At 45.9% G+C, this 26,200-nt stretch overlaps 1 protein-coding gene across 1 annotated transcript; it reads left to right on the top strand.

Moving 5' to 3' along the window:
* The first annotated feature begins 246 nt into the window (after positions 1-246).
* Positions 247-26,200, top strand: LOC120841896 (beta-alanine-activating enzyme-like). Its single transcript, XM_040212897.3, has 7 exons — positions 247-341; positions 3,449-3,638; positions 7,534-7,763; positions 12,556-12,653; positions 14,357-14,734; positions 16,504-16,595; positions 25,942-26,200. The coding sequence occupies exons 1-7, from the start codon at positions 247-249 to the stop codon at positions 26,170-26,172; spliced, it is 1,314 nt and encodes a 437-aa protein (XP_040068831.3). The 3' UTR covers positions 26,173-26,200.

The following is a 26,200-nucleotide window of genomic DNA, read 5'->3' as shown; positions in this document are numbered from 1 at the left end:
TTAGCCGAATCAGTCGAACCTTGAGGTATATCGTCGAACCTCGGGTTAGAACATCGGGTTCAACCGAAGTTCTCAGCATCCCTAGCTGAGAGATAATAACTCACAGTTTCCAACTTTCAGAGCCCGTTGTCAAAGAGCGGCTCATGGAAAGTCCTAGGAAAGGTGCTGAACCAGACCCATGTCCTCGCAAAGTGTCTCGGCACCGTGACAGACACCAAGGCTTCAGAAAGGTCGGCGGATCCGGAGATGGCTTACACAATGTGGACTTCGGGATCAACTGGAGAACCAAAGACGGTGCAGGTGCCCCACTGTTGCATCGTACCTAACGTGCTTCACTTTAGGTAATAGTACTCTCCCATCTCAATACTTTTTATAGAGTGTCGAAATACTCAGGCTTTGATCTTCCCGACATGCTATGCATTATCTCTGAATTCAAAGTACCTAAAGAGAAAAAAGGCAAATGAAGGTTATGAAAAAACTAAGATTGAAATCTTCCCAGGCTCTCTATCGGAGCCACGCCACGCAATGCATAACTTGCAAATCCAGCAGGCTGCCTAACAAAAGCAGTATTTCGTGCGTTTTGTTCATTCATTCATACATTCATTCATTCGTTCTTTATTTCTTCCTGCGGATTTGGTCCGCAGACCGGGGGGGGGGGGGGGGGGGGGGGGGCTTAAGGCAAATATAGTGAATCTGACAAGGTCTTAGCTCAATCTTGGCCTACAACACGTGACATAAGAACTAAGTGCACACAAGACAATTACACTTTCAATATGAGTTATAAAAGCCTATACAGAAAGCACAAATAAGCACAAAAAAAATGTCATACCAGTGTACGAGTCATACCAGCGTACAATAGCTTTTTCCACAATATTGTTCTGGAATAAAATAAAAATTAAAGTGCCAAAAATATACGTAAATGTTCAACAGAAATATCGAATTGAAATTAGAAAACAGAGAAGTACCGAAGAAAATAACATCTACACAATCAAGAAAAATATCTCTACGCATAAGTGAGAAGAACACATAAAAATATGGGCAAGTTTACGATATAATCTGAGAGGCACAACAGAAACTCAGAAGCTTTTAGCTATTTATAAATTCACGTGGTATACGGCACTCGATGCAATAATAATTTCCAGTAGAGTAAAACCCCAAAACAACATTCACAGGAAACAAAATCACTGGTAGCAAGATACTCTATAATATTTCGTTTAAACTGCGGTGTAGACACTCAATAACTAATTTCAAACTCCTCACGACTTCGGAAGGTTGCAATTTGTAAAGTAAAACTTTGTCGCCCATAGTTTCTTCTTATACAAGGTAATTTGCGATTCGGACACTGTTATACGCTGCTGATTGTTGATCATCGAGTGTCAGGTAGGATTGATTCATATGGATTATTTGCAGCAGTTGGAAATAATATATCTGATTGACCTTCAGCATATTATGTTTAAGAAAAAGTGGATCAATGCGCAAGTTTCTATATTCTCATATGTAGTTTCTGTTCATTCTTAAAACTTTTTGTACAGTTAATAATTTCATATAATCTAAAGTGGTTGTCGTACCCAATATTAAAACTGCTTAACTTAATTTGGAGTAAAATAAAGTAAAATATATATTCGTTTGTAGCCAGAGCGGAACAGTTATTTTTTTTTTTTTGTATTTTAACAGAATGCCAATAGTTTTACACAAATCGGCATTTAGCTCGGCAGTATGGCTCTTTCAGGAATGATCTTCCGTGAATCAAACACCTGGAAATTTTCGCTCACTCAGTTGTTCCAATATCGAGTTTAAAAATTTAGTTTTTGGATTAAGTCTTGTGTCCCTAGTAAAAAAAAATCATTTGTATGAGAAATTTCTTGTGTCCAATAAACACATATGAATCATACAAGATATATAAGAATATATAAAACATAGCAAAACCATATAAGAATTATATGAGGACTATATAAGAATTATATCAGATATATAAGAACCCCATAAGAAACATATTAGAAACTTCCCACTAGTTTTTTATATGGTGTTTGTATGTTCTCATATATCTTATATAGTTCTTATATAGTTCTTATATGGTTCTTATACGGTTCCTATATGTTCTTATATATCTTGTATGATTCATATGTGTTTATTGGACACAGAAATTTCTCATACAAATGAGAATTTCCAATAGGGTTAAACATTATGTATTTAGTTATGTTTGTGTCCAATTGAAGTTTAATTATTTGTAGCCATATTCTAAGAGCTTTAATAGATAAAAGTTCGTCGTGCTTTCAACTTTTTGTTTAGTTAAGCCACTAAAATATATGCTTGACTCATTAGCTTACATGATTACTTCCTGCGCACCGGGTATCATTGTTAAATCATTCATGTATATCAAAAATAATAAGGGGCGTAGGGTGGATCCATGGGGAACACCATGCTGTATTTTCTCTCTTGGAGGAGGGTCTTTTATTGACGGTGACAAATTGATAACGATCAGGCAAATAACTCTTTATTAGTGTTAGCGCTACACCACAAATGTCATATTTCTCAAGCTTCCGCAATAATATTTCGTGCTGCACTGTATAAAAAGCCTTATTTCGATCAAGAAAGATTCCCACAGTGTAAAATTTATTTTTCTTAAAATAATTTATTTTATTTTAGATGCCAAGAGCTTGCTCTGTAGACCGATGTCTTTGAAATTCATCGTCGCCTAAGATTATGATATTGTTCTTAATAAAAAAAGCCTTCAAGACTATTATTTATGATGGTTCCAAATATGTTTTGAAAATATACACAAACGGAAATATGGCTTTCGATTTCTCGTTAAAGCAAGTAAAAAAAAGAGAGAAAAATATCGCTTCCTTCGTAAATTCTAGCTAATCACAAAACGCCTGAATTTGTGTGTATCCTCCCTTTTAATAATATATATCCAGTCGGTGCTAATACGTTTGAACAAGCTCGATTGAAGGTGACTTATGCTAAAAGTGAGATCGATAAGACATCTTGCATTCAGACCGCTGTCTGTTTATAACGCAAAATGCGTTTCCCACCAAACTTGTTTCGAAATTATGCTAATGAAAACTCCCTTGTATGCGGTAAATAAAACGTTCTAGACTACGTTTATGCATTTCTTAACTCGGCCATGACGTCAATTGGTATCCGGTTTTAAGGGGTGGAAAAAAATATTAAGCCAAACTTGGTGGCTCGAATTCTCACCGTTCTGAAGACGTCTACTCAGCTCTGTTAAAACACAGTAACATAGGTAACACATCATAAAAAACGCAGTGTTCGCTAAAAAAACACGATTATAGAATTAGTATCTGCGCACAGGACTCGGGCATGTTTGAAACATGTGCGCTCCAAACATGTCTAAAGAACATGTTGTTATGACCGACGGTTTTACGCACTTTTTCCTCACAGTTTTTCATGTTTCCACTTTAAAAACAAAATATTGTTTCTGCAGGGAGATTTTCAACATCACGCCGGAGGACGTCATTTGTGGGCCGTGTCCTCTGACCTTCGATCCCATTGTGATACAAATGTTCTTGGCGTTGACATCGGGAGCGACCCTACTCCTCCCGTCCGATGTTATCGGGGAGAGACCTTCAGAGATTGTTAAGCTTGTGACGGCCCACAAAGTTAGCTTCCTGCAGGTAAATATGCCTTTTCTGATGATTGCTGCTTAGATGTTCGCAGCAGTAATCTGCTACTCATCTGTACGTATTCAATCCATAGTCTCCGCAAAAACAAAGGACAGGCACAACGAAACACGAGACAAGCGTTCTTAACTTGTACTAGCTGAGAAGAAAAATGTCGCAAAAACGATACTCGTATTGCACATTGATCAAAATGGTTAGTCTTAATATATCCGTGTTCATCATCATTTACTTTTTTAGCGACAGCCTGAAAATTAAAAAGAAAGATTTACTAACAAGAAAATGCGTTACGTTAACTGGGTCGCCAACAAGCGAAACATAGTTCTTATTTACACTGGCATGTGCGTTAAGCGTTATACTGTCACTTTATGTTTTGGTGCAGCAAAACTTAACAAAAGTGTCCTGCGCATAACAGCGGTAGATGTTCGTTCCTGAAAGATGTGCTTTAGAAGGTTTGCTCCTTGAAGAAAGGTTTGGTGCTCTATCCTTTTGCGAGGCGACCTGCAGGATCCGGAGATTTTTAGAACTCCACACATCTTGGCCGGGGAACTCTTGGACCAGAACGGGGACTGAATTAGATTGCGCTGGTATCAGAAACAAGGACCGTCCGCACACCTCGCACGAAGGGAGTTGTCCACGAATGTCCTCTGAAATATCGCCGCTGCGATGTGAACGAAAATAGAAGTGACGTTATCTGGAAAGTCATTAATATTATTTTAGAGTAAAACGGTCAAGAAAACTTTATCAAAGGACTTGTAATTGAAGGAAATACGTTGACTGGGGTAAATCTAGGAAATACATTCCGTGACTATTTTACGGATCTATTTTCTCCCGTTCAATTAGCAAGTGGTGGCTTGTGTTTAACTCAAAGCATCGCAGAAAATTAGTTGTTATTTTATACCGATAAGAATGAAGTACTTTGGGCGTATTTAAACCTTAAGAAAAGTAAATGTATCAATTTGTGGAATACAGGTGCAGCTGGTAAAAAACGTGATTGATATTATTACGCCCTGTCTCACGCATATTTTTAATTTGTCGCTCTGGACTGGTGTTTTTCTTAGGGGTATTAAGATTGCGAAGGTATCTGTTTTATATAAGTCCGGAGATAGAAATATTATGTGCATTTACAAAACAATTTTCAATCTTGCCCGTTTTTTTTTTTTGAAGGCTTCGAGAAGACTCTACATGGAAGACTTAACATTTATTGTGAAAAAATGCGATACTTGCTGATTTTCAATATGGCTTTCGAAAAGGTCGCTCCACAGAACTGGCTTCTCTACAGCAAAAATAAATACTCCAAAGCAATATTGCAAATAAAATTGTAATGTTGCGGAATTGTATTGATTTCTCGACAGCCTTTGGCCGGCTGAATTATAAAATTTAACAATAAAAACTTACTTTTTATGGAATTCGAGGGCATTCTTTTGCAATATTTCAATACTGTATAAGCAGCAAACAGTTGAAATAAATGGGTTTTCTTTCATTACTGAAACTAGTGCGAAAGGGGTACCTTAAGGTGCTGTTTTCGGACGACAGCTTTTTAATTTGTTTCTAAAAGATATAGTCACCATTGCAAGTAATACCCGATTTGTCATTTATGCCGACGATACTAGTATATCTGTTTCTAGGGAACAATATTGATAGGTTGGTTGCCGATGCAAAAATCAGCTTAGAGAAGCTTAGTTTGTGAAAAGTTTCCAATTTATAAAAAATAAATTAAAGTAAAACAAAAGCCGTTATCTCTAAATCAAAAGGTGCAGTGTACAATGCTACTGCAACGTTAATATTGAATTCCTTGTAGTTGTTGAAAAAATTTCGGATCACGAAAACGGGATCACGAAAACGGGATTGGTTCGCAAAATCATGACGTCACGGACACGCTTAGGCGCGATTGATATTGCTTTCCTCGCGGAAGATTGGCATTTCCATTAAGGAGCATTTTTCGCTCCGTTATTGAGTTGTTACCTACTCTACGCGGCGATGCTTGTATCCACCACTGATGGCGTTTAGAAGGGAAGTCCCAGCCTTGTCTTCTGGCTAGTGTTGGATGACCACACCAGTGTGGGATGCCTTCGAGGCACCATAGATGTAATGCTTGAATCCAGCATAAAGCAGCAAGGCAGCGTTCGGTTATGCGCAAGTCCCGGTTAGTTTGCCAGCATCAGCGTGGTATAGAGCGTCTAAAAGAAGCAAAAATCTGAAAATTATAAAAAATGCAGCTTTTTTCTTTTAGTCTTATTTAAGCAATAAGAATGTTTTTCTTCTAGCTTTCTTTCTCGTTGACATATTTATGTCCACCAATATGATCAATAAAATCCTGCCGGTTTAGCGTACGCGAGCAACGTGGCAAAGCGTAACTACGCGCAGCCGAAACGCGACCAAACTCACTTTTCTATTTTGCTCACCAGAGCTACTCCCCAAACTTGAAAGCAGAACGGCAGTATCGCGATTCAAATGTATCGCAATACCATCTCGCAGATACTTTTGAGTATCTGCATCTCTGCATCGAGAAACAATTGAGAAAAATATTTGTATCTCAACGGTGAAGTACTTTTACGAGGCATGCATTTTCTCGCGATACTTAGTCACGCTTAATTATTTCGATGCATTCTTTTCAAACATTTACTGGTGCAAAGGGTTCTAAAATTTTAAAATTTTTCATTTGAAACCGCCATATAACATCATTTAAACGTGTGTCTTTGTGTCGGGGAAGGGGGGGAGAGATTGCCTTGCACAATGCACAAAGGAATCAACAAACTTGAAAAAAAAGTCGTTCGAAGAAAGATCAGTTGGCTCAGTCGTTTTTCCCAGGTCTCTCGTTTCCTGTAGATTCCGTGGGCCCGCTTTCTTGTTCAATATCTTTTTCTCGCCCTCACCCCTCCCCTTTTCCAGGGTTACTCGGAAAAACTTTAAACCAAAGTTTACGACGCACCCTAGCATTTCAAAGTTACCGGTTAATGACCGACGACCAGTTCGCGCTTTCCACTTTTCGCCCGCTTCCTCCTCTCCCTCCTACCCTTTCCACCCACGCCCGCCCCTCTTGGTCCCTTCTTTCCATCCTTCGCTTCCCACGCCCGAAGGCGTGGAGAGGAGGGTCTTCTGCCTTGCAGAATCTCGAGTCTGGTCGTCGGCCTTTAAGTTATGTTCCAAATAAGAAAGGAGGTTAAACCAGGGCTCATTTCGGGCAGACCACGTCTACGTCTTCTACGACTCCGGAGAAACTGATTCTTTGTCTTTTCAGGAAAATCAGAACACAAAAATGTGAGGGCGGAAGTTTTTCGCTTCGTTGTCGAACACCAGAAATGGTGCCTCAATGCTCCAGTATTTCCCTTCCATCAAGGTGGTATTTATACATTTCGGCACCGGTAGAGAGGCTTTTTTTTTTTCTTCTCGCTAGTCTGGTATTGCGACGAAATCGTCGGTGCCGTGGTGATAGGCCCTTTGAATTATGCTACTGATGCTGAAGTGTAAGCAGTTCACTTTCAAAGCTAGCAAATTCGTTTTCTGATCAAACAAACATTTGTATCGCTTGACGATTCGAATGCTCCAATTTCGCTAATATTTCATACTTGCTATACAAATGAGGTTGTTTGAAATGCACTTCGTCATTATATCCATACGCGCAGCATGGCCTAATTAAGGGGAAAAAATATTCAGTATGTATCTGTATCTGTATTCCGGGATACTTTTTGCACACTTTTTTAAAAACATCTCATGCATATCTTGTTGCGTAAAAAAATCTACCTCAGTATTTTTATATTGGGCCTTAAAATACACGTATTTCAGTATTTTCTGTTCCGGCATACGTTTTTGGAGCACTTTTGCCAGGCCCTGCTTAAGAGCTTCCGGCTTATACATCTAAAGCTTTATTAAACTGGTCATTTCCGCGTAGGCAACTCCTAGCTTCTTCTTCACCATCGGAGCCGACATCGTGAAGAAATCCCTGCTGTCCCAGGACACGAGCCTTCGAATCCTTGTTCTGATAGGCGAAGAGTGTCCTCCAGTTAGCGTGCTTAAGCGCTGGAAGAGCAATGGAAATGCGACGGAGTTCTTCAACGTGTACGGCATCACCGAGGTGTCGTGTTTTGCCACCTGCCAAAAAATTGATTTCGGAACAGATGGGTATGTAAGCACTTTTTTCCTGATCAATTCCTCAGCAGCGTTTCAGCAGGTTTATATAGGGCGGTCTCGTACGTGACGTACAATTCGGGATGCAAAATTTCCGAACATTTTGAAGGTCGAAAAAATTAACGAAAAAGTGAGGGTTTATTTTTCTTAGATATTAGAAACAGTAAAAATCTGTTTCACCAGGAGTAATCCAGGAAACTTTTGAAGGATACCGACATAGATCACCGACGGCAATAATATTGTGAAGTGTTAGGCGGTAGCACTATTACATTATATTATTTTTTGAAAGTTGACGAGAGCTTTGTCAATTTAGCAGATTTTGCACTACGCATCTGGCAATAGAAATAAACTCTTCATCATATTAAATGCCGCACTGGGTTTACTGCAACGCTTAACTAGCAGCCACCATTCGTCCATTTTAATGTTATGTTACGCAAAAGTGTGTACATGTGGTGGGGCAGAAGCGGAGGCACGGTTGCGTGTTAACGCCCAGTCACACAGTTGCGTTTATCTCCGACCGTCTAACCGCTCATTCACACTGCAAGCAGATCCGCGTTCGCGAAGCGGTAGCGAACGCGGTTGTATAAAGACCCAGTACAATTGCACGCGCACTTAATTACATCAAGTGCGCGTGCAATTGTACTGGATCTTTATACAACCGCGTCCGCAACCGCTTTGCGAACGCGGATCCGCTTCCAGTGTGAATGAGCGGTTAAACAAAGCCGGTATTTAAGTGTCTTGTGGCGGCCTTGCACCGGCTGCGCTGCTTAGGAGCCGGTGGTAAACCGTGAGGAACGGCTTAAAAACCACTTTTTAGCCTGTACAGTTGTACAGGCTAAAAGTTGTACACTTCGAAACTGGCGGCCTCCATCAGTCACCACTTCTTCGGGTAGTCCAAACTGTGCGAAGACAGCCATAAGTTTCTCGACTGTCGGGGGTGCGGTTGTCCTCTACGACCCTAGTCTACACTGCACAATTGATCTTTGCTTCTGCCTACAGCCTGTCGGCATTCTTCCGACCAATGCTACTTCTTTTCTTTCTTTAAGAATTCATACAAAGGTCCCAGTTTGGCAGCTAAGTCTGGGAGGAAACGAGCATAAAAAGCTAGCTGCCCCACAAATGCCTTAACCTCCGTCACGTTACTCGGTGCGGGTGCCTTTTTGATAGCCTCTACCTTCTCAGAGCATGGCTTCAAACCCTGGTCACTCAACAAGTATCCCCAGTAACGCACTTCGCGTACAGAAAATTGACACTTGTCCTGATTCACACAAAGTCCATGTTCCTGAAAACGTTTCAACACTTCCAAGACTCTCTGGTTGCAGTCATTTTGGTCTACGCCACCCACAAGTACATCATCAAGATAGCATGCTACCTTGGTTAGGCCTAACAAAATCTTATCCATTACACTCTGGAAAATTGCAGGTGCAATCGAGACTCCGTAAGGCATACGTAAAAACTCAAACAATCCTAGGTGAGTGGTCACTGTGAGCAGTTTCCGCGACGCTTCGTCAAGGGCTAACTGCAAGTATGCAGTCTTTAGGTCCAAAATAGCAAAGATGCCACACCCCCGAAAGTTGTTAAACACCTCATCTACCCTCGGTAATGGGTAGTGATCCACCGTCGCCTATGGGTTTACGGACACACTTTAGTCACCACAGATGCGAACTTTACCCCCTGGCTTGGGAACCACGACAAGGGGTGTTGCCCATTCACTACTTTCTACAGGCCTCAGAATGCCCAGCGCCACCATTTTCTCAAGCTCACTCTCTACTTGCTCTCTGAATGCGTATGGCGCCACTCTGTGTTTACAAAACACAGGTTGAGAGTTTTCTTTCAGTACAATCCTTGCCTGAAAACCCTTTATTGGCCCCACTGGACCTTCAAAGACGCTAGGAAACGACCTTTTCAGTGAGTCTGTCATCGTCTCGTTCTCGATACGACCCACGCCCGACCAGTTAATTTCTAACTGCTTGATCCAGTCTCTGCCTAGAAGAGCTGGCAGCTGGGCATTCGCGGATTTTACCACAATCAAAGGTGACTTTTCGCTTGGTAGCTCCCCGTTTTTTTACATTAACGCTAGCTACACCCTTAATTGGCACTAGAGCCCCGGTGTACGTTCGGAGACGGATGTCACTCGCCTCAAGGGGCACGTGAGAAAACAAATTCACATACATTCTTTCTGGCATCAAAGTAACTGCTGAACCAGTGTCGATTTCTATCGTCACCGGTTTTCCTTCCATTTCCAATACCCTCTGGAATGCCGCAGACGCGTCATTGTTCCGCATACAGGTTACGCTCCAAGGTCCGCGCTTAGCGTTCGAAGTAGGCTTAGGCTTGGCCCTACACACCGCATTAGTGTGCCCCTGCTTCCCGCATTTGAAACACTTTACTTTCAAAAACGGACACTTCTCGGAAGCATGCACGGTACTAGCGCATCTAAAACAAGGGCCTACCGTACGCTGATACTGGACCTGTGGCGATGCAGTGGCGGAAGGTGGACACCGGGAGTGTCCTTCACCATCACCTTGAACGCGGTGCACGTCCATCGAGTCCGGAACGCCGGGCTGTCGTATCTCGTCCGTTTTGCGCAGAGAAAGTTCTGTGGCCAGGCCCACCTTCAGAACTTCGTCGAAGTAATCGTCGTCGAGCTGGATGAGTGTCCGCTGTACCTCAGGGTCGTGACACCCCGCAACGAGCCGGTCCCGAAGAGCCTGGTCGAGGTAGTCCTTGAACGCGCATGTCTGGGCGAGCTTCTTGATAGCCAAGGAGAAGTCCGCTAGGCTCTCGCCGACCTCTTGATTTCTCCAATGGAACTTCGTGCGCTCTGCAATCACTAAGCACTCGGGCGCGTGGTGGCGTTTCAGCACCTCGGAAAGTACATCGTACGATTTCGATACCGGCGAGTCTGGGACGAGCAAGGTTTTCAGAACCTGGTACGACGCTTTCCCGATGTAGTTCAGCACCGTCACGGCCTTGTCTTCCGTCTTGACAGCGTTCACTCGAAGGAAAATCTCGAAGCGTTCGAGATACTCGTCGACGTCCTCCTCCTCCGGCTTGAACTCCGTGAACTTCGGCATTGTGCTGTTTGCCACGTTGTTACTCGGTTCGTTCGATCTTCCATCCCATCCTCGTCGCCATTGTTGTGACGCGCCGAAGCGCCGAGGAACAGAAGCTCCCATTCAGAGGAACAGCACACAAAGAACAAATTTAATATGGCGAAGACACAATTTACCGGGCAAAGACCAGCGCACCCTGGTGGTGAGAATGGGAACCTGTTACCTGGCTTTATGCATACACAACACAAGCCTGTCGCCAACATTCCAGGTCAAAGTTTCGAGATGCCGAGTGCACTGGATAAGGAGTGGTCAGCTCGACTCCTCGAAAGGCTTTAGGTCTCCCCACTAATTGTTCCAATCAGAGTTCGACGTTCCGGCGTCCTTGCGCGCGCCCCAATCCTCCTCTTCCTCAGCTTCTCGACAACTTGTAGCTCTCACGCTTTCAGCAGCGCCCCTCGCGAGCACAATTGAATATTTTTAGGTCGCTTCGTATAAGATTTGTGCGTGCGCAGCAAAGACGAGGACGAAGTGAGGACAAGACGCAACCGAGGAGCAGATTGCGCGTTCGTACGCTCCCTCGCGTTGCGGAAAGGCGCCATTAAAGAAAAGCATGAACATGGCAGATAAAAGGAATACATGCTTAGCGTTTAAAAGTAAACATTTCGACTGAACTCCGCCTGGCTAGGTAAGTAATAAGACAGGGTACTTTGTAGACTCTAACCAATATTTTTAATGTACACGACGTTTCGAAGCCGGCTCGGCTCCTTGATCACGGGTGGCTGTGTGTCGGCCCAAAGGTAGCAATCTGTCGTTGTTGTTTTCTTCTTCTCTCTCTTAGCATTGTTTTCTTCTTCTGTTTCTGTCAGTAGCGCATTTTAGCCCCTAGATATAGCTGCTTGGCAGCGTTCCGTTGGATCGGTTCGGATTGTGGTTAGTACATTGTATGTGTCAAGATTCTAACAAGAGACGCTTTCTCCAGTTTCCTTCTCTATCCAGGATGGAACTGCTGTCAAAGCCGATGACGTAGCCGGTCTTCTGAGCATGTTCCGCCAGCACGTTGCCTTGGATGTCTTTCTTCTTTACGTCATACTTATGTCTGCGCAGACGTTCGGGAAAGTTCTTTGGAAAAGCTCAGAAAACCGGCCACGTCATCGGGTTTGACAGCAGTTCCATCCTCGATAGAGAAAGAAACTGGAGAAAGCGTCTCTTATTAGATACTTGGCACATACAAATGTACTAACCACAATCTGAACCAATCCACCGGAACACTGCAAAGCAGCTATATCCACGGGCTAAGATGTACCACACACAAAAACAGAAGAAGAAAACAATGCTAAGAGAGAGAGAAGAAGAAAACAACGACAGATTGCTACCTTTGTGCCGACACACAGTCACCCGTGATCAAGGAGCCGAGCCGGCTCCGAAACGTCGGGCACGTTGAAGATATTGGTTAGAGTCTACAAAGTGCCCTGCTCAGCGTTTCGATAGAACATTAGGCCGCATTTTGTTTATTTTATTTTCATTTCTTTTTACGCTCATAAACAAGCGCTGACAGACTCTTGTATCCGAACATGGCTCGTGCATAATCGGACGCTACAGCGCCACCATAATATATGCGCCTTGCAGACGTCGAAGCCAAGATTACATGGTCACGTCTTTTAGACGCGCTCGCGCCCACTGTCCGAGTGCAAGAGGCCTACTGATTGAGAGGGTGTTCGCTCTATTCACAGCGCTGTCCCCCTCGGCGATCCGTTAGATGGAACCTTACTCGAAGTGCGGAACGATTCAGGGGAAGTCATTGAAGAAGGGGAAGGCACGCTTTTCATCGGTAAGTGTTGTACCATCGTACAAGTTGAAATATGGTTCCCAGACGCTCGGAACCGCTTTCCTTTTTTTAAGAGTAAGTACAGTCAACATCCATAACTATGTTCGGGGGCAACTTATCTTGGCAGTGCAGTCAAAGCTAGGAGCACGCGTGCCCTCTTCCCTTTTGAGCGCTGATTGAAGCTGTGAGCGCCAGTCCTCACCTTGGGAACGTCAAGAAACGTTGTCTCCGAGTATAGGCTCATTTTTCAGTGAAAGGACGTGGCGTCTTTGAGCTTATTCTTCTGCTATATTACGATCTATATATATGCCGCAATTTGTTTTACAATACTTGCATCGTCATGCCGGTCGTTGCCATTAAGAATGTAGGGACTTGTTAAAGTTCAAAGAGCAAAAAAGCACAAAAGAACAGAAACAATGGGTTCAATGAACTATTTTTTAACTTTGCCAGGTGAAGAACTCAGCTTGAATTCTTTACATTCAGAAAAAAAACTCGAAGCTAGTGCAGGTTTCCCATCAAATATCGTTCATAGTATGAGTCATTCATCATAAGGAGAAATAAAAATAATATTTTCCCAGCTCGTCCACGAAAACATTGTAGTAACGGAGTACGATATTTACGTGGTCCATATTAAAGTGGCATGACTGTATTACGTTTGGTTTACAACGTCTTGTTTTTCAAACAATGAAGTTGAGCATTGATATAACTTTAGGCCCATTTACTGTTAACTGCGTTCGGCAATAAATTCAACTCCGAAAATTATTCCAGCGATTGTACGTTCGCTTACTTATAGATATTATTTATCGTATTCAACTTGATCCCCTCACTGGAGATAGTTCAAACAAAGCACAAAAGGCGGTCCAAGTTTGTACTAAGACGATTAAAGGAACCTCTTGGATAATACTGCCGACAGATGTTTCTCTGAGATACTCGGCTTCTAAATGTTCTTAGCAAAACATCGGTTCCAGTCTTCCCGCAGGTTACTCTAAGCTTCGCACGAGGTAGGTCAATGAGCCTTTCCCAGGGTTATCTATGACCATGCGTACTGTTTTTTTCTTCTTTTTCTTTTTTTGCGGGCGTTTATGCGCGTGCGTGGTAGTGTAAAACGCGTTGTCCGCCATTGTGAATGGCGGTTATGGGACGGTATCAGCAGTCAATAACAGCATGGAGCCGAGGGCACCCAAGTGTTTCAACTGCAACACGCCGCAAATATGTTCCGTCTTCTTTTGCAACAGTGGTACAGACGTAATAGCTATTACGGGCTGCAACAGCATAAAAATACCAGACAACAGAGCTGCTGTCTATTGCTGTCGATAATATTTCAGAAACTTTCCCAAGTCTTCATTTAAACAAACGTCTCGTTATAGGTTTTTAGAAGGCCACCAATCACGCTTTCTAATTTGCCGGTAGACGGCGCTGACCATTCGTGAGGAGCCTGACTACCTCAGGAAACTAAAAAACCGTGAATCAAAACGTTTTCAATAAGTAAAGCAGTTTACCTCAAAAAATGAGAGGAATGGTGACTGAAATTAAGGGGCGGATAACGGTTAAAAATGATTAAACTCACTTAGACATCATTTAATCTGGAGCTAGAAAATACTATTTGGCTTAGTGGCGCAAGTCACCGCCCGATTCAAGGGGTGCATTCATCCAGTCATCTATCTAAAAGATCAGTTCGTTCAGTTATTGTGGACTCGATATTTCAGGTGGAACCAACCGCCGGTGTCTCGTGGGCAACGAGACGTGGCGAGACGTCGACCCGGTACTCTTTCGAGACTCTGGCGATCGAGTGAAAAAATGCGGGAACGTCTTGACGTTCCTAAATAGGAACGACTCGAGCTTCCAGTACAATGGCCGGAAGGTGCGCGGTGGTCCCGCGACAGCCATCCTGCTCCGCTCGCCTTCCGTCGAAAGCTGTCGGACCCACTTCTCGAAGGAAGAAAAGATGCTGTACATCTTCGTCAAGCTGTCGCCCGGCTGCCTTGCCGAAGACGCCCTGCCCTCCCTGACCAAAAGCATCGAGACGGAGTGCCTCTGCCCGTTCGAAATCCTCCCGTTGAACTCGTCGCCGATGAACACACACGGTGAGCTTTTTGGGATGTCCGCAGTACCGCAAAAAGGAGCCCTCCGTCCGTGGCCCATGGAAAGTTTCTACTTTGTTTCTTCGAACTTTCTAGCGGCTTTTGGCACTGCCACTACACCATACAAAAGACAGTATGCAGATACTGCGTGAGGCCTTCGTCGCATGAAGGTTCCGTCAAGATGGGGATGTAAAAAAATCTTTCTTGTTGGAAGCATAATGTATCAAGCAAAAAAGTTCTGATCAATGCAGTCATCAGCGAAAACTGTGTTTTTTACACGGTTTTGACAGATGTCTTGTCTACGGTACCTGGAACGCGCCTTGGACCGATGTGTTTAGCGTCTTATACCTCCCGCCCATCGGTTTGAAAGTGGTCCCTCAGACGCAACAAATGACGTCACGGAAGCCGGCCTGTCGTGCTGTCAGATGTCGCGATCCTGGCGGTTGGTTTTAAAAATGCTAGCGAAAAAAAGGAGCGAACGCGAGCTTCACTGTCGTCGCGGCGACTTGACTTCTGTCTGACGAAGCTTCCGTGGTCTGTGAGGCTGGAGGGCGACTTGCAGCGAAGCAGGCGTCTCTCGCATCCACCAACGCTGTTCGGACGCCGCCAGGATCGCGGCAATCGACAACATGCACTTCCATGACGTCATCAAGCGGAAATCGAGGGACCACCTTTTTTGGACGCGGTAAACACATCAGAAGACGCGCGTCAACAACTCAAGGGGACTACTATTCTGTGTACTGGACTAAGCAAACATGTTCAAACAGAAGACGTAGTAGTACAAAGGTGAAATCAGAATCTCAACAATAACAAAAAAAAAAAAAAAACACGAGTTTACGCAAAGATGGTTTTGGGTAAAATAGGAATGGTAAAAGCTACAAATACAAAGAATAAATTCCGGTTCTTCTTGTATAGCAACGACCACTGCGTCCTCTGGTATTTCGAATCTCATTTGAATGCCCTATCTTGTTCTTGTGTTATGCGTTGACAGCATTCAGATACATTTGCTTGAATACGTAGACACTCTAAAATTCATATTATTCGTGAATTGGAAAACAAAATTATCACATAAATATATGAGAAGTTTAGAACTCTTAAAATATGAAATAGTTTGCATATCTGCAGTAATTCCAACCCACCTGCCTGAAACTTTATCACTGTAATTTCCTGTAATATGCACTACACCAATACTTTTTTTTAAAGTAAGGGTTGCGCTTGGCACTACGTGCTTCCTCTCAACGTCACGCCTTGAGTAACGCCATGAGTAGCCGGCGCCTGGTCGGATTCGGCCATTTTTTTCAAAAACAAAACAAATTCGACGTTGGTTCTTAGACACTGTAAGGCCGGTCTACCTTTGAGGTATGGCAACACTGGTTTACGCTGTTGATAGGAAATATAGCCACGGCAGTGCGACTGCTCGTCTTTAACGTGCATCATGCAGTAGTGATGCAAATATAGATCATAATATTTTGTCAAGCCCGTGTATTACGCTTATCGCGCTTACTATAAGTTTGCTGATAAGGTCTCTCTGACATGGTTAAACGAAACGATGGCTGTTGCCATACCCTTCTTATAGCGCGGTAGCTCGCGCCACCTAGCCTGAGAGCATTCGTACTCCTTCCAATGGGTGGTTGGTGTTTACCTTCCTGGTGCGAGCAGTGTCTTAACTACAGTCCTACTCGCTTTAAAAAGCCGAGATTTGAACTCGGGCGACATATTTAAGGGATAACGTGTTGTGGCATTGAAACCGCTTCTTGTTCGTTTGTCCACAGGGAAACTCGACCTTAAGGCGCTGCTTAAAACAACTTCAAAGAAGATGAATCATGCTGCTGCATACAATCGGCTTCTGTCTACCTTGTGGAAGGTAAGAAATAGTTCCATATAAATAAATAAATAAATAAATAGATATTTGTTTAAAAAACCGCGACACCTAGACTACTGATGTTTATGCAGTACAGTTATGCGGTCAGTGGCACATAGAATAGGGGAATAACTGTCACGATAAGTCGGCAAATTAATTTCGTTTATTAATGTTTTATTCAGAGAAAATAAAAAAAATATTCTGCCAGGTATATCGTCACGGGTGGTGACCAAAAGAACAATAAACACACAGAAAGAAATAAACATTTAATGTGGCGAACTTGTGCCAAAAGTAAAAGAGTACAAACGATAATAACAGAGCGTCGCGGGCGTCGAAGTCGGCGTAGCAGCAGAGTCGAACGCAGGTGCGAAAACTGACTCCGCTCGCCTTGCGGAATCCCTTATGTACCCTCATGGGTTTCTGAATCGTTCGGCGTAGAAGGTTCCGCGCGTAGAACATTCTAACCTCGAATCAGCAAGACGGTTCTCGAATTCACCAGAACATCACATTACAGTGTCAACAAAAATGCGTAGCCGCGGCCAGGAATCGAGCCCTGGCCTTCTGCGTGTAAGGCAAGCGCGATTACCGTTAGGCCACGCGCGCGCTGCCTACATGGCCAGCTGCGCGCGCGGCAATATGTTCTTGCTGGAACATCATAAAAACCGCTGAATCGTAAATGATCGTGAGTCTGTGGGAGGCGCGGTAGTGCGTTAAAGATAGCACTCGTGCAGCAGGCACAGAAAAGCCGCACAGGTACGTTCTCGCACCAGCAATCAGGCAGCCAGATTTGTTGAGTACGCGAGTGAACTCAGGAGAAGCGTCGGCTCCAGGACAGCAACCTCTGTTGATGATCAACCTCGAAGAGTGAGTTCCCCTGGTCAGAGGCAAGGAGGAGCGCCTGTACCTTCAAACTGTAAAGAAAGCATGAAGGTCCAGAGGGTAACACAGGTAACACAAGAGACTGTCCATGAAGTCACTTACCCTTTACCTCGCACCTTTTCCTAATGAGCTCAAACCATTATTGGCGCATTGAGGTCAAGATCACAGGATCAGAATCTATCAGTTTAAAAATAATTGGCCCCAGCAGACGCGAAAGTTGCGTTTGAGGATTCTGAGGATGGAACAATGCGCGCATTCGGAAGAAGGAAGAAGAAGCCAACTGGGCGTAAGACGTGTCTTTTCGATCGTCCGAAAGCCAGCCGGACCAGTGGCACAGACCATGTCTTCGATCGACATGGTGCTCAGGCTGCTCAGTTACAAGCTGGACCGCAGGCTGAAAGGCTCCAAGGCCCGTTTTCGTAAAGACCGCCGCTCGGCCAACACCGGCGCCAACCCCTGGAGCCCGCCCGCGGGGGTGATGGATTCCCTGCGTCGCCGGTAATTCGGCCGGCTACTATGCAAGTCGGACACGCGAGGAGCCCACTCCAGGTGTTTGAGACCGGCCTGCTAGAAGTAAGGAGCCAATGACAGCACCGCGAAGACCACAACCGCGAAGAATGCTATTAGGCCTAACGCACATATCCTAATCATAAGCACTCTCATCTTGTATATTACATCATCACATAATCCCCTTCACTAGACGCGGCACCACGGGCCTCCTTGGTACGGGCTGTTGCCTTTCTGCGGTGCCGCGGCTCTCCTGAGCAAATAAAGATTATTATTATTATTATTATTATTATTATAAAAGAAAAGCAAGTTGGTTCATGACCTAAGAAATTAGGAACAGCGCGCAAAAGGACAAAGACAACGAGACTAGAACACGGGAGGAGCGCTCGTCCTGTGCTCTACTTTCGTTTTCCTCGTCCTCTTGCGCGCTGTTCCTAATTTTTTAAGTTTTGAACGAGCTCTGGAGCAAACGTTAAGCCACAGTAGGCAGAAAAGTGGCTTTAGTAAAGCCCAACGTAGGTCAATGCTGCTCAATAAAACCAGCAGTATCTAGCTTCTTTGGCCAAGGGAGTGTCTGCGCTTGCTTGAAAACTTGCTCATACATTTGCATGTCAAAACGTCCTGAATTGGCGATTACGGAAGATGTTCCATTAGAACGTTCCGAGCGTTGGCGTCACAATCCTTTACTAAAAAAACAACTCTATCTTCGAACAAAGGTGGGGTCAGTCTGTAAAATTCGGAGGACGTCACCAGAACTTTGCAAGCTCTAAGCGTTATATGCCATTCAGGAACACGAAAGAGAAAAAAAAAAAAAAAACGGACAATAAGACGCATAGAGGCGGCCATACTTAGGGCTGTCCATTTGGACTTTTGTTTGCATTTGGAGGTTGCGTTTTGCTCGTGTTTTATCTCCAGTTATTTTATTCGGTAGCTTGGCTCCAAGTATGCAATCGGTACAGGTTTTTCCTCGAGATTAACGATCTCTAGTTCCGTATATTGTTCCGGACATATTTTTGTCCAAGGGTTGAAAAATGTGTTTGAGATGCTGAGTACAAGATAGTGAGAAATGCACTTAGATAGAGTAAAAAATACCTTAGAGGAAATGTATTTGAAAGACGCCAAAATACTACCAAAAGTTCTTCGAATACAGAATCTTGACAATAGTATTTTAAACAGGCACAAGTCTGCCACAATGTCTTGTTTTGCCAAAATTAAGCTTAGGTAGACATTGGTACTAAAAAACCGTTTCTTTTTTTTTATATTGCCGCATGCATGATCGAGGAGATACGCGTCTTCGTTCATCGAGAAGATTCGCGTACACTCTTACGCCGTGCGTGAGGAGGCCAGAATGACCTGGTCAGTCAGCCTCGCCCTAGCTCTTTCTCGAAGATTCTATTCGAGATGACAAGCATAGGAGATAAGCAGCCGATCGCTGCATTGCCGATTCATATCCAGCGATAGCCAGCTTTTACGCCGACGTACCGTCGCTTGCTCCTTCCATCGTCCACGCTAGCTGCTGGTCTCTCGACGTGTGTCCTGCTCTTTTCCGTTTCTGGCATAAGTTCGTCTCCATTAAATATTTAGTTCAATTCGTTTTCTTCCGACTCATTCTCTCTTTCGTGACATTTCTGGTGGAGGTGCGGGGTACCGCGGCCTACAAAGCGTAATCCTCCAAGGCCTCGCACCGCAAGCCCAGCCCCCGGCTCAAGAAGACCGTCCGTTGAGACAAGCGAGAGCAGAAAAGCCGCCACCCCAAAAAATCTACCGGACCTTAAAGGGCAACTCCACTCAAAAAGTCGACCCTATCGAAATGACTGATATCGCTTTAGGAGGTCAAAATACGGTCATACCCAAAATATTACGTCAAACCGACGCCGCGTTATCGATTAAAACCAATATTAAAAATGTTCTCCCGGCTCGGTTAGCGGCCCGAAAGCGGGTGAGCAACGCTGGCACCGGGTGAGCTAGTAAAGCAACACTGGGCAATGACGTAGTTCTAGTCCTACGCTCTCGTACGGATGCCGCGAGCGCTTCGTTTCGCGTGGCATTCTGCGATTCTGCTGACGGCACGAGGTGTTTACCACATTATTTTGTGTTTCCCTATTTTTATTAGCCTCCAGGCAGTTCCTTCAGCATTGCTTCCGCGACAGCGCGGAAGAGAGCGAAGCGGTGCCGCTCGCTCAGCATTGCCGCTCGCTCTCCGGCTCCACAGCCGCTCGCTCACGCGCGCGTCGTGGAGCCGGAGAGACTCGCCGGACTCGCGTTGGGCAATGTCGAGCAGGATTTGTAGTGGTCTGGGTTGCACCAACAACCCGGTGCGCAACCCGGAGCTGCGGTTCCACCAGTTCCCAAGAGAGCGTAAGAGGCACAAGGTGTGGGTCGGTGCCGTTCGCCGGATAGACTTCGGAAGACCGTTGACTCTGACCTCCAACGCGAAGCTCTGCTCCCAGCACTTTACGTCAGACACCTACGCACGGGATCTGCGGCTGCTGACTGTTGCGGGTTTCTCCACGAAACATGCGTCTTTGAAGAACGATGCTGTGCCGTCGCTGTTCGCGTACCGTCCGCCGGCTGCTCCAGCACGATCGGCCGGATGCAGCAGGTCGCGGCTGATCTAACTAGCGTGCACATAAAGGCACTTTATCTTAGCAACTTAGACCACTTGTGGATAGATCTGTCCATCTATCTCCCGTTATTTTGTTTTCTCTCGGTCCGCGAGCAAAAAACAAATACAGTCACGCTGCGCCGGCACCGACCGCGTCATATTTATAGCAGTCGGATTCGCTTTTCGGCCGGCAAATTTATAAATACACACTAAAACTTACTACATTTGGTACATATTAACAAAGTGAAGCGGTAAAAAAAGAAAATGTGCATCTAACTTTCTGTTTTGAAACTCCACGTGCGATTGAGCCGACCTTGTCGGCGCGTCGGCTGAGAAGCGCGGGACCAGAACTAGGTCACGCCGACGACGCGCCGCTAGTATCAGTGTTGCCAAGCTGCTTCAACCGGTAGTTTCGGTTTCGCCGTGCCGCCGGAATAATACTTGAATTCGCGATATCTACAAAACTATACACACTACCGAAAAACAAATTATATCTCGTGATTCAGGGCCGCCGGCTTCGACTAAACAGATTATAACCCAAAAATTGTAAAAATGGAGTGGAGTTGCCCTTTAAGTGGAAGATCAAAGCAAATATGAGCTCCCGGGACCGGCAAACTGAGACTCCTACCCGCTTACTCCCCCGTCGTTTACTTCCCTGTCACCCCTGCACACCGACGCCTTTCGAAGGCGAAATCCACGAGGACGTCGAGGACTGGATCTAACACCACGAGCGCGTTGCACGCCACAATGGATGGACTGCCTAGGAGTACATGCAGAACTTCAACTTTTCGCTGGAAGCTACTACGAGGAAATGGTTCAAGAACCACGAGGCTTCGCTCACGTCGTGGGATATCTGCGTGGCCGAGTTAAAAGTGGACCTTTACAACCCAACACCCGACGACAGCGGGCGGAGGATCTGCTTCAAACGCGGATTCAGGCACCCAACGAAAGCGCAACCAACTTCGCGTATGATGTATGCCTAAGTGCACGTGCCGACCCGCATGCCACCGACGAGAAAACGTGGAGCTTTCTCACGGAGATTCGTGAAGAGCGACATCTTCGGCAACCTCGTCCGCAACCCTCCAACGATAGTTGACGGGTTTGTTGCCGAAGCAACAAACATCGCCACTAGCATCGGCTCAACGACGTCTCAACTTTGGCATCGGTCCGCTCCGAGATCAGACAGCGCCGACGAGCTTCGCGAGATCATCCGCGACGTTGTTCGCGAAGAACTAAAAAATCTGGTGCCTTCTGCCGAGGATCGCTGTCCATCGACAAAGTCGTGCGAGAAGAGTTTCAGAGAGCCGTCGAACCACCGGCTCCTGTCAACCCTGCGCCGCTCCAGCAACCGACCCTGAGCTACGCCACCATAGCCCGACGATCGCCGACAGCAACCCGCCAGTACCAGCACCCGGTGCCCCCTCGGCGGAAAGCCCCTACGCCGCATTACGCTCGGTGCACTCAGGAACAAGCTCCGTACGTCCGAGCCCAACCTCCGGCACCAAGGAAGTCGGACGTGTGGCGCACGGCTGATTGATGCCCGCTGTGCAAGCACTGCAACGAAGTCGACCTCGTGTACCGGCGATACCCCTACCGGCAGCTTGAGGTTCGTGGGTTCGCAATGAACGCCCCCCCCCCCCCCACACACACACATACACACACACGTACACCCACCGAGGAGCGGGGAATGAGCGCGGGACATCAAGGAGTACCTGCATCGCCCGCCGCCACCAGCACCCGCTTCCTCCGGAGATCCCTTTCGCCGACAGCATGACGTCCCTTTCGCCATTTCGTACTTCCCACCGAGACAGCTCTTCTGCCCTACCTCGTTGGGAAACCAAGTTCGGCAACCCCTGGAGGTGGATTTTCCAAAGACAACCGTCAGAAACATCCTCCAAGAATGTCGGATTGCCCCCACTCTAGCGACAACAAGCGTCGTCGCGGGATTTTCAGAGCCGACAGACAAGAAAGGCGTGCGAACATACCTTTAATTTTGCGCCTACTATCGAGCTTGGTTCGGGATTTTGCAAGGATTTCCGAACTGCTCAGAAACCTCACGAATGACGCCGAGAAGTTCGAATGGGCCGAGGAGCAGCAGCAGGCATTCGACGATCTGAAGCGAAGACTCCAGACTCCTCCTGTTCTTCGACACTTTGATAAGGATGCGGAAACCGAGATTCACATGGACGCTAGTAATGCAGGAATTGGAGCGGTACTGGTTCAAGTGCGAAAAAGCACCGAGCGAGTCATCGCCTACGCAATTCGGACACTGTCCACGTCGGTCAGAATTTACTCTACGTTTGAAAAATAATGTTTTGCAGTCGTCTGGGCAATCACGAAGTTCCGGCCGTACTTGTACGGAGCCCGTTCCGCGTAGTCACAGACCATCACTCGCTCTGCTGGCTTGCGAACCTCAAAGACCCTTGAGGGCGCCTCGCTCCATGGAGTCTCCGACTACAAGAGTTCACCCTGACCGTAGTCTACAAGTCAGGCCGCAAGCACAGCGACGCCGACTGCCTGTCCAGGGCCCCTGTTGAAACACCTTCCGGCAGCAGCGATGACGATGACGAGTGATTCGAAGGAGCAGTGAACACCGATGACATGGAACAACGTCAACGAGACGATCCGGAGCTGCGCGCATGAATCGAGCACCTGAAAGGGCGTGGGAGTACTGTACCGCATATTTTCTTACGAGCCCTGCCGACCTTTGCCATTCGACAAGGTGTACTCTACAAAAAGCAATTCGGGGACAACAACTCCCATGGCTGCTGGTAATTCCGACCAACATTAGAGAAGAGATCTTTCAAGCATGTGACGACGACCTCACGTCTGGATGCCTTGGTTACAGCCGGACACTGGCCCGTATTAGTGGAACTTTTTACTGGATCAAGCTCCCCAAAACCGTCCATCTCTACACCCGATCATGCCACCAGTGTGAGCAACGCAAAAAACCGCCAACGAAGCCGGCAGCTCTCCTGCAGTCAATTCCTCCGCCAACTGCACCGTTCAAGCAGATCGGAATGGATCAACTTGGTCCTTTTCCACTGTCGACCCTGGGAAACCGTTGGATAATCGTTGCCACAAATTATCTCAAGCGGTACGCAGAAATGAAAGTCTTTCCTTCAGAGAGTGCTGTTGAAGTCGCCAAGTTTTTCATCGAGTCCATCGTCCTACCGCATGGCGCTCCCGAGGTTCTGATTACAGATCGCGCATCATCGTTCATGGCACAGCAGACCCAAGATATATTTCGGCTCAGTCACATCAGCCAACGTCGGACCACTGTGTATCATCCGCAGACCAACGGGCTGATGGCTCTATGAACGTCGACGTAAAGCACAAGACGTGGGACGAGGTGTTACCCTACGTCAAGTTCGCCTTCAACACGGCGGTTCTAGAGACCACTGTATTTACACCTTTCGAGCTGGTACATGGTCGGAAGGTAACGACCACTCCCGACGCTATGGTGCCCCATGAGCCAAATGACAATGAGAGTGACGACGTCCAGGTGGTTGCTCAACGGGCCGAAGAAGTCAGCCAGCTCGCCCGACACCTGATTCAAAACCAGCAATGCGTCGACGCGGGCGGCTACAACATTCGTCGCAGGAACGTCCACTTCCAGCCCGGAGGAAGGGTGTGAGTGTGGACACCCATCCGTCGACGCGGCCTCAGAGAAAATACTGAAACGGTACTTTGGACCCCACAAGGTACTTGGTCGCCTCGGGGAGCTGAACAGCGAGGTGATGCCCGACAGAACAAGAAAATCATCAAGCCGCCCACCACGACCTGAAGTCGCTCACGTCGTGCGCCTCAAGACGTACTACGCACAATAAGGCTGTGAACTATGATCCTGTGCAACGTTGCAACGTTTGATAAAACTGTGTATTGCCAGCCTCCGCATTTTCCTATTATTTTGTTTGCCATGCTCTGATTTTTTTCTTTCTTTCACGTGGCATTGACACGATACTCTCTTTAAACGGGGAGTAGTGCCACGCTCCTCGGCGAGCGAGCACATGGGTGGACGAGTGGTTACCGCGCTTGACATTCGCGCGGGGGCCCAGGGTTCAATTCCTGGGAGCTCTTCCCGGAACATTCGAGGTCGACTATTCGAGATGACAGACAAGCATAGTAGGTAAGGAGCCGATCGCTGTATTGCCGATTCATTCACAGGTTATCTCTAGCGATATCCAGCTGTTACGCCGACGTACCGACGCTTGCTGCTTCCGTCGTCCAGGCTCGCTGCTGCTCTCTCGACGTGTGTTCTTCTCTTTTTCGTTTCTGCCACAAGTTCGCCCCATTAAATCTTTAGTTCATTCCATTTTCTTCTGCCTCATCGTCTGTCATTTGTGATAATATTTGATCCAGGTAACGTCATGTTCTCAAACTCTGACGTTCTGTCTCAACGCTAGCGTCTTATTTCGATAAAGGTTCAGCTTTCTGCAATGAGGAGTTTTTGTATGCGGAGCAAAAACTTGGGTTCCGTGTTCGCAATCGAAGCCGGTACATTCAGGTACTTTATAAATTATAACTAGAGTTTCTTGATTTCGGAACTTATTTATTGTGAAATTCGAGAGATGCTTTTCGGAGTTTCTTTTTCGTCCTATATGCAAAGTTTTTCGGAATTTATTAAATATAATGTCCCGTCATGAAGGCGAATTTATTTTAATGAAACTATCGAGTGATATATGAATTAGGCGTTGGCGCCCTCGCCGTTGATATCCCTAATTATAAAACTTCCAGAAAAGTGCTCCTTAACTAGACGTCCATACCTTAAAATCAGAAACCTCTTGGCCCTAGAAGCTGGGAAACTCGTTTCCTTTCCATCCCATTCACCTACTCTGCCTGCTGCATCGGGTAAAATGCTTTAGTGATTCAAACTCACCAACTGCCCTCCCACCATCTCCAATAGAATATAGGAGCTCATACTTCCAGACCCTGTACCGAAACAATTTGTAGACTCAAGAACCAAAGATTTGGACAATCATTGGCCAATCACTGGCAATGGTTCTTTGGCCAGCGGCCAGACAGTGGCCAGCCATTGGCCGATGACTGGCCTCTCCCTGGCCATTGGCCACTGGTCACTGGCCATCACCCATCGGCCAAGCATTGGCTGATGCATGGGCACTCTATGGGCATTGGCCAAAAGACCATCGCAAGACATTGGCCAATGCTTGGCCTAAATCCGTGCTGCTACGTTTCTTACTTTTTTTTTTCTTTTTGACATCATGATCTCTAAACTCGGTGTTTATCCGATAAATCGGGATTAACGAAAATTTGACCGGTGGGTGTTTTTCGGAGTGTTTCGGATTTATACGAAAACATAAAATCCTATTTTGTAACCCTCGCAATATTACTGTGCAGAAATTCACCACCAGGACAACGGACATCATTGATCCACAGGAAAACTTTCTTCAGAACGGAGGAAGTACCCTGAGGGCTTCCACCATCTGTCAAGAGATGGAGTTCGCTACAAAGCGCCCCCTGCCACTTTTGGCCGGCAAGCTTTTGCATGAAACGTTCGGGGAAGTCAACGCTTACCTGAACGAAATCATCGAAGGAACCATTCCACGAGATTTCGGTTTGAAAGGTTAAGTTGCTTAATTAAAGCGACACTAAAGTA

The sequence above is a fragment of the Ixodes scapularis genome, unplaced genomic scaffold, assembly GCF_016920785.2.
Source record: "Ixodes scapularis isolate PalLabHiFi unplaced genomic scaffold, ASM1692078v2 PGA_scaffold13__105_contigs__length_92229423, whole genome shotgun sequence".
Lineage (NCBI taxonomy): Eukaryota > Metazoa > Arthropoda > Arachnida > Ixodida > Ixodidae > Ixodes > Ixodes scapularis.
The sequence above is the reverse complement of the archived record's forward strand: the minus strand, read 5'-3'. Positions and strand labels throughout refer to the sequence as shown.